A 9,933-nucleotide genomic window follows, 5' to 3' on the forward strand; every position below is an offset into this window, starting at 1 on the left:
ATGAACATAAAATACTTAAGCAAGTTATAAAATTTTAAAGCTAAAGTTAAGGGTCAATCTGTTTCCTTAACAAAGTCAATTTGACTGCTATTTTATTTGTCTGTCTGTTTGTCTGCTATGGTTCTGGTATGGTTTAAGGATCCATACGTGCGGAACGATATTTTTGTTTAAAAATTTAAGGTAAGAGAGCAGTTTTAAATTAAATTTCATGCATTTTCTACCTTTTATTTCATGCATTTTTTTTGACTTGACAAAAAACTGAGCAACTTAATGGGAGTTTTTTTTTTATTTTTTATTAAACTTACATTAAATATATTTATTTAAAATGAAGTAACTGATGCACTTGTTTAAAAATTTAAGACTAGAGAGCAGTTAAAATTAAATTTCATGCATTTCTTCTCTTTTTCCATAGAAAATTTTTCGGTTTAGGGAGAACGTGGGAATTTAAAAGGATTTTTTTGTTTAATTTTTTATAGTGATTATGTTTGAAATATATTTAAACATAACTAAAATTTTTGTTTAAGTTTGTTTAAGCAGTTAAAATTAAATTTTATGCATTTTTTACCCAAGGATAGAGGTAGGAATACCCTTTCTTCTTTTTTCGCTTTAAGGAGACAAGGGAAATTTAAATAGTTTGTATTTATTTGTATTTTTTATTAAAGTTATATTATATTACACAACTTTAATATATTTAATTTACGAATATTTTGTAATATATTTTCTTCTGAATATTCATAATGTAAAAATCCCTTCAATTAGAGTCTAAGGAGTTCAGATTTTGCTACATACTGGGTAAATTGTGAAGTATGTGGTTAAAGTTTGGAAAATTTCTACCTTTTAGTAAGTTCCTTAAGTTTGGAAATGTCGAAAGTTTAAGCATACTTTTTTTTTATGAAATATTTATATGTGAGTGTGTCTTCAATTTGGTGGTTCTTTCGAGTTCATTTAAGTTTTTAGTAACAACTATGAGGAAATGTGTTTAAAACATTGTAAAAGTGTGATAATTTTAAGATCGCTCAAAATTGTAACTAAAGGAAAAAGCTCGAGTTTATACTTATGAAGAAGTATCAGATGAAAAAGTTTTGCAATGGCATCTTAAATTATGGTTACATTTTTATTATTATTAAGAACAACAAACAATATTGTTTTTAAAATATATATGCTTTACAAATAGTTTTCATTATTTTTAGCCTTACTACTTATTGACAATCTTATGAAGTTCAATTCATTTCAACACTTTAAGTTCAAGTTTAAACTACACAAATGGCTAGGGATCTATCTAGAGTAATATTATAAACAATTAGATGGAAATCAATAATTTCCATCGACACAATTTAAAATTAAAAGATATATTGAAGCTGAAAGATATTTTTTAATATCTTTAATCTTTAATCTTTAATATCTAATATCTTTTTTTACTGTTTTTTGTTTTAATAAATTTAGAAATGATAAATAATTAATATAAAAAAGAAAATGTATGCTATTTATATGCATATATATTTTTATATATATATCAGTTTTGTGTATTTCATTTAAAAAAAATTATTTAAGCACAACATTCTAGTACTTTGAGTTACTACCCTTTGAAATTGGTGTATTGAAAAATAATTGAGTAGCCTTCATTTTTTGCGCAGCACTGTATTGTATTATATATAACATAAGTAATTGCCCTCAAATATTCTATTGTAGATTATGATGGTTGCAGAATCATTTATTAAAAATAGTTGAAATAATAATAAGTAAGTATTATTGAATCAGAATTTAATAAAATTTTTGATTCGATAAAAACTATTTAAAGTAACATTTTCGATATGGGAGCAGGATGTGTGATTCTGCTAAAAAGCGTTGAAACTAAGTTCAAAGCAATTACTATTAGATTGAAACATAGTAGACATATAGACATTTATTGTTAAAATAAAAAAATTCATACATATTGCAACAATATGAGAATGGGACTTAATAAAAGATATCAGACTAAGAAGGTAATCCCTGCATAGAATTCAGCCCAATTAAAGGCTTTGCAGTAAAAGATGAATATGATATCATATCATCATTAAAGGAATTATAATTACTTAGTACAGACATAAGGAAAATACTTTTTATAAAAAAAGAAGAAGAGATGACGTGATATATCTTCTAGATGTAAATTAAGAATCCTTCACAGAGACATGACAACTACATGACATTACAATCACAACTACCACCTACACAAACTAGATATTTCTGAACCAAAAGAATGAAAATATTACTGTAAAGATAGGAAGACAGTGAATCATTTAGTTATTAAATTCCAAATTTTATACTATTCTAAGCAATTGGTGATTGAACAATAAAAGCTAACAAAGATGAACCATAAAGGAATTCGGCATCAAAAACTTATTAAATTAAATTAAAATAAAATAAAATAAAATAAAATAACCAATAGATTTTAAATAGGGTGCAATAAGCCCACCTGTGGCTATATTTCCTTTATTGTAAGCAATTAATGTATCATGTGGATGATCGCAGCTTACTTGCTGTGTAAAAGGGTAGAATAAACCCAGCTGTGGTTGCAATTTCTTCCTTGCAAATAATCTATCTATTAAATGGATGATAAAAGTAAATTTATTTTGTGTAGTTTACTAAATTAAAAACACCAAACTTTTTTCGCTTTAAAAGCAGAATTAATCTGGTTTTTCAAAATGGATTGGTTGATAGAATTGCTGTCGACACAGATATAATAAAAAATATCTGATTTAAATACAGAATTTATGCAGTAAAAAAGAGTAATATTTTGATGTAATAAAAAAGTTGAGTAGTTTCAATGTATGACGTTTGTATTCAAATTTAAAAGAATTCGTTTGAAATATTGATCCAAAATCAATTTTGAAAGACGGTGATGGTGTAACTAAAATCATAAAAAGTGGTTGTAGAAAAATTAAAGTCTATTAAATTTTCAATTTATTACAGTAAGTAATGGAGAATGTTATTAAGTAAAATAGATAATATTTCAGATATTAAAGTTTCGAAATTATAATAACTTACATTAACTGTTTAATATTTTTGAATATATTCATTCAAAAATATGTGGTTTCATTATTTACTATTTGTGTAGAACCACTATATAACTATGCAGAACACCAGTTTCCAAACTATAATATTTTCAAGCAATGTCACTAAGCACAAATTGCTATAGGGGGCAATCCTTTATAATGGTGGTCTTCAGTTAATGTCCTCGTAAGAGTAAAGAAAAAGAAGCGACAAGCGATATCATTGAACGAAAATCGCTGTGGACCGACCTTCGTTAATTTGGAGGTGCTCAGTTGAGTTACGAGGTAAATAGTAAAAGCTACACACCAAAAAAATTCAATTAATTAAGAATTAAAATTTCATTGTTATCATTCACTATTCCTCATTTCTATTTAAAATAGTTTAATCAAAGAAAGAAAGAACTATAGTTAAAATTGTTTTGCAAGAAAGTTATTGAAATATGAAACTATTTCAATATTTTATTATAACTCAGTTAACATAGCTCGCTTACAATAAATCTTGATCTTGGAAACTTGTCAAAAATAATCATGTGAATTCTACATTGTAGTTCTCTGCCATGTTCTTATAATGTTCTAGCAGTTCTTGCAGCTAGGGAAACCTGCAGAAAAAGGAAACTATTAAACACTAGGAAACTCTGGTGTCCAGAAGAAATGAGTTTTTAGGGAAGTACTTTTTTGTCAACTTATTTATTTATTGTTTATTGGTAAATATGACAGACCTATGAAATTGTCTTAATTCGATGGGATAGATTTAGTCTGTATCTTTCCATTTTAAAATTCCTTGCTTGGATTGTAGTAGCAAAACGACGCAAAATCACTGGTTGAGGTTAATGCAAAGTTATCACCTGACCTGCCACTGCAGCCAACAAGCCAACTATTTCATAAAACAATACTTTTAAAAAATTATTTAAATCAAAACTGCTATTTAAACTATACTATTATATTTTATGAAGGTCACCTAATATCTTGAGATGGTAATAAATTATAAAATGAAACTAGAAAGAATATATTTTTAGATAATAACAATATAACTTTTCTTCTATTTTCTTACGAAAAGTATTCTTGAAAAAGATATGAAAAATGTACACTCTAAAAAAAATTGCATTTAATAACAAAAGATTAATTTAAAAGTACACATAGAGCGTATTGTCTTCTCGGTGCTCTAAAGTTTGTAGTAAATTGAAATAAATTCATTTTGTAGTTGTAGGGTGAAAAATTGTACTTAAATCATGTGTCTGATGCATACAATTTGAGAAGAGTAAATCTGTTTCATGTGCGATGTGCTCTGTGCTTTGTGCAATGTGGGATGTGAGATGTAGGATGTGAGCTCGTCTTCTTTAAATAAAGATAATGTGTATTTTAAAGCATTATTCGCAACAGATACTTCCGGTGCGCACATTGTATTATTACTGTATTCTTCTGCTCGTTTTTCTTTTAATTCTACGTTTTCATATTTTACCTTTTACCGTCCTTATGCATTATTTTGTTGTGTTACTTACAACACAAAACTCCTACAATCTCTGAATCCCTTTTAAATTCATACCTCCATACGTACGGGCGCTTTCTACAAAGACATCCTTTTGTTATCCTGCATTGTATATAATATTTTGGCTTATGTGAAAATGCACAATGTGGCTTCATCTTGTAAAAAAATTTGAAAATAAACATAAAATAAAAAGACACGAAGAGATTTTCAAGGTTTATATTTCACTTACTTCTGGTTATATATGTACTTTGTATTCAGTTTAGCCTGTGGCTTCTTAATGCTTATTGTATAAGGTAACATATTTGGCAAGACATTAATATTTTGCTTAATATTTCATTGACAAAAAAGTTACATCACAACAGCATAAAGAATTGTTTTTAAAAAAAAATTATTTCAATTTTTCTTTATTTTTTATTATAAATATGAAAAGGTTTGTAAAGTTTTCCCTTTCAGTGTTATTTCTTTCAATTATTCCATTTAAATGTAAGCTCTCTAAATGGCAGTAATTTACAGTAATTTGTAAATGGAGAAGGGAGAAGGGAGGACTTATTAGCAAATCATGGCTCCATAATTAAAAGAAATGGCATAATAAATTTTAAGTTTCAAGATCATTATTATGCTAATTAGGAGAACCTAATCTAAGTAGCATTTATTAGCAGTTTAATTATTTCGTTGAAATTTATACAAATATTTTATGCATATTTAAATAAAAAAGAAATTATTTACAAATGAATAACTTTTCCCTGCCAAACCCAAACAACTAATCTCAACAACCTTTTCAACCATTAAACTTTATATATACAATATATAAAATATAAGGTTATGACTTTAATTGACATGAAACAACCTCCTTTGCTTTAATAACCATTCAAAAGCAGGAAGAAAAAATATTTAAAATATTAATAATGTATTTACATGAATAAAAGGATATTTAAAACGTCATTGCAATATCGCAACTGAACATTTCAATTATTTATGACTAATTAAAATATTTATGGGGTCACATTAAACGCAATACACTCTTTGACATTTAATTAACTAGATTAAAATATTAAAAGTTTGTTTAAAATGTCAATTATTCGAAACACGAAATACATTGTCACAAAATTGGCTTATGAACTTAAATGTTTTTTTTAAATTGCTTATTAGTCATTTGATTAAAATCACTTTGATTAATAATACTAAAGGGTCAAAAAAGGAAATGCAGCCTTGCCTCCAGACCACTACTGTATTTCTGAAAGCAGGGCATCAATCAATGTTCTCACGCCCTCACTGCGCTACTTTATTTGCATAAATTGATTGATTGGTGAACACCAATTTTGTAATTATCGGCCAACGCAGTTTTCCAAGAAACTTAAGGGAAAATTTTCATTGTAAACGAAAGGGCAAAAATTCTATAAATAAAAATTGTATTTTGCATTTACGTGAAAAGAATTGTTTGTAATTTAATTTTTACAGCAAAACCAATAATGAATAATATGATATTCATTATAATAAAATTTTATATTACCCTTTAGCTCAATACCTATGTTCACATTGATTTTGGATTAGGCTCACCGTTAATCTGAACTGGAAAACCATGGTGCCATTAGTGATCATTTTTCAATCATTTTTGAATATGAAAAACGTATATCCACTTTGTTTTATTATTGTTTCAAATAAAAAAATTTTGTTGAATAAAATATTAATTTTTTAAAATCCATGAAGTAAGGAATATCAGTTCAATTAAATGAAAAAGTCATTTCTGTTTTTAATACTAAATAGCCTAAGCTTGATACTAAGAAGCCTAAGTTCATATAAAGTAAATCAAATGTTAAATAACAGATGCAATAAAATTGAAGTCAGTTATGACGAAGAAATTAATTTTCTTAATAGAAGCTTTTGTTTTAAGAGAAAAATTCTTTTTAAACAGTAGTGAATTACAACAACAAACATTTTTGTTATTTTTAATTCATTGAATTTTTGGCTGATCATACAGCATATTCGAGTGTCACCAAAAACCCATTCTCAGTATGCTTTTTCAGTCTATTGGAAATATGTGTTATATTTATTTATTCGTAAACAGTTTTTAAACTGGTTAAACTGGTGCCCTGAAAAATTTGAAGCTTATGTTAGAGTCCAATTATCCAACTGATCTAAAGCTGTATGTTCTAATTTGGAGGTTTGTAATTGTGAAAATTCATTAACAAATTCACTTGCTGTTTTACATTAGAATGAAATCATAAATCAGCTATAGAATAATTTTAGTAATTAATTATTGTTATTTTTAATAGTTAATTTTAGTACATATTTCTATAGAGGCATTATTTATTATATGATTTTATATTATTCTTTCTTCTGTATAGCAAGGATCTACACTTAATTTAAAGAATGTATTGCTGAATAATAATGATTTAATTATATTATGATTATATATATAATTATAATGTACATATATATTATAATTATATAATTAAATATATAATTTAAATTTTTCTTTTAACTTTAACTAAAAAATATATAAATGAATACTAGCCATTAATTTGGTCATTAAATTTAGTTTTTAAAATATATAAATATTAAAACAATTAAATAATTTTTGTTGTTTTGGTATACATTTTAGATTGTTAAGACATAGGTACATTTTTCTATTATCATTGAGCACCAATTTAAATAAACAAAATCAAATGGGATTATAAAATTTATCTCACCTATAAAAATTTCTACTCCATCACATAAATCTGGTTCAACTTCAGCTTCATCGAGTCCATTTAAATATGTTTCAAGTAGATAATTTTTACCCAGTTCCCGTTCTCTCACACGATGTTTCTCCTCTTCGATTTTAGATATTTGTCGTTCCTTCTCTCTGAAATAAAAACATAGAACAAATTCATAAATAACTATTTCAACTGATATCAACTGTGACTGGAACAAGAACTCGGAAAAGGTGTTGCTTACCTTAACAGTGACAACTGACGATGTATGGTTTCATCCTGGGCAAGTATAATTTTTAGCAGACGTTCGTTTGTGTAATTGCCTCGTTGTGCTAGTTTCGGATGTAAAGTATTGCTCTGTGCCAACCAATTGGACGATTTATGTTTACGACGTCGAAAACGTGCACTTCGCGCGCTACCCACCGGACTTGCCGCTATGCCACTATCCTTATCGGTCGAAAGCAAGGAGGCGACTTGCGTTGTGATTAGAGGTGATGCAGCCAAGCGCCGCAATGTAAGTTCGCACTTAAGTGTGGAATTTGAAAAAAATTTATATGTTAAACAGAAATAAGAAATAAGAACGGAATTTGTGGTTAAAAAGTTAAAAGAAAATTGCGTGACTTGTCAAAAAATTTTATTTTTTGTTTTTATATATATATATACATATTTTTTTTTTTTGCAAACACTGCGGCGGTATAAAATGCAAGGCGAAACAAACTACCAACAAGAAGTTCAACACTCAGATGCGTGCGTGCAATTACTTAAACGGAATACAAACCAAAAACGTAAGATTTCAGTTGAATTGCTTTGCGTGACCTGCACGCGGGAACGTTCTTCGTTCTTCGTTCTTCGATTTTTTTCTTGTATTTTTTGTTGTAAAAATAAAATTGAAATGCAGCAAGAGTACAGAAAATATTGCATACAATTTTATTGAAAGGAACTGCAATGTGTATAACTAAGGGAATAACTTAAGGATATTCATGTTGCGATTACCTCTTTCCTGTCGGTTATGTCTCGAGTTGGCAGCACATCAAAAACTTTTGTACTTCCGTCCAAATATTCCTCACAGTGTCGATGTTGCTTCACAATGACGTAGTCGTTTAACGACTGGTTAACGCCTGGAGCGGCACTCATATTCATATCCTTGGCTGTTGTATTTAATGTATTCGTTGTATTTGTTGTATTTGTTGTATTTGTTTGCGTATTTTTGCTTATATCTTCTTTGGTATTTGTATTTGATTGATTGATGGGATTATTGCTGCTATTGTTACCGGCAGTATCACTATTGTTGTTGTTGTTGTTGTTGTTGTTGCTGCTGTTACTTTTACTGTTATTGTTGCTATTGTTGATATTTTTGTTAGCACTTTCATCAATTGGCTGGGCATCGCTTGCAAACATCTGTTGACCGTCTTGATAACTGAGCAACGCACATATCAAATCCGCACATGTTGTATTTGAATCAACACCAGATATCCAATGCTTTTCGCCATCAACCCAAATTGCTACATTGTCGGAAAGTGTTTCCATCGACGCAAACGAATCGGTCTCATCTTCATGGTCGACATTATCAATATTGTCATCGTCATAGTCAACGCTAACCTTTTTATGATCGACGTCATTTTTATACTCAGCATGAACCATATTGTTGCTGTCCATGTTAGGTGGCTTAAGTTGTCGCTGTCGTTGGTGTTGTTGTAGATGCTGTTGTTGTTGTTGCTGTTGATGCTGCTGTTGTTGCTGCTGTTGTATAAGTGAATGTGAATTTGGATTTGGATGTTGTGCTGGAGGTTTTGTTGTATTAGTGGCATTAGTAGCATCATGTTCCATATACAATATGCCATTAATGTAACCAAGAGCTGCTGATGCTGTCGCTGTGGTAGTCGCATTGGATATATTTGTTGTTGGCGGTAATTGATTTGAGCACAAGCCCATGGTTGTTGCTCCTACTCCGGTTGCACCTATTGTCGTTGCTGTTGTGCTGGATAATGTGTGAACGGGCGTTGGTATATAGTGTGAACTGTAATATAATAAATAAATGCATTAGTTATGTGCGGTTACTACATATTTATTTGAGCACATTTATTTAAAAACATCATATTTTACTCTACCACAGTATTTATAAGCACATAAACAAATATCGGTGAAAATAACGAGACCAGCAGATGGATTTATACTATTTTGGAAAAATGTTCAATTTTTGCAACAAAGGACTATTTTGCTTATATGGAATTTATATACAATGAACCGTGTCGCATTGGTCACCGAACTTATATTTATTATGAGTAATCAATTAGACTCAGTGGGTTGCATTGAAAATTATAATAATTTTTTTAATGTTGTCTATTTACAGAGCAGTAATAAAAGTAAATTATTATGAAGAATAAATTTGAAATATGATATAAAATTAGCTAAATTATTAATAGCATAAATTTTCGTCGTACAGATATAAAAATAAAATTTTTTTTGTGACTGGCTCAGACACAATTTTAACAGAAGCTCAAAATAATTATATCCTAATCTTACAAAGAACGAAAAGCGACCAAACTGAGGATTAGGAATTCTTTGTCAAAGTATAATTTATGTTGCTAAACATGTTGAAAGATTATTAAGAGGGGTTGTTTTACAACAAAAAATACTAGATTTCCCAAGAATAATTATATGCAGTATAAATATAGTGAAAATTACAAATGACTTTCAGTGAATCCTTTATGTCAATAAAACTTAA

General features: G+C 28.4%; 1 protein-coding gene across 1 annotated transcript in view; it reads right to left on the reverse strand.

Moving 5' to 3' along the window:
- Positions 1–2,307: 2,307 nt before the first annotated feature.
- Positions 2,308–9,933, reverse strand: part of LOC119666819 (myosin-G heavy chain-like) — a 377,427-nt gene continuing 369,801 nt past the window's right edge. Inside the window, exons 2-6 of the mRNA XM_038076100.1 lie at positions 8,202–9,225; positions 7,453–7,733; positions 7,206–7,360; positions 2,453–2,578; positions 2,308–2,375 (exon numbers count right to left, since the gene is read on the reverse strand). Of these exons, the coding sequence (XP_037932028.1) occupies positions 2,308–2,375; positions 2,453–2,578; positions 7,206–7,360; positions 7,453–7,733; positions 8,202–9,225 (1,654 nt within the window). The remainder of the gene's footprint in view (positions 2,376–2,452; positions 2,579–7,205; positions 7,361–7,452; positions 7,734–8,201; positions 9,226–9,933) is intronic.

The sequence above is a fragment of the Teleopsis dalmanni genome, chromosome 1 (genome assembly GCF_002237135.1).
Source record: "Teleopsis dalmanni isolate 2A chromosome 1, ASM223713v2, whole genome shotgun sequence".
NCBI classification, from domain to species: domain Eukaryota; kingdom Metazoa; phylum Arthropoda; class Insecta; order Diptera; family Diopsidae; genus Teleopsis; species Teleopsis dalmanni.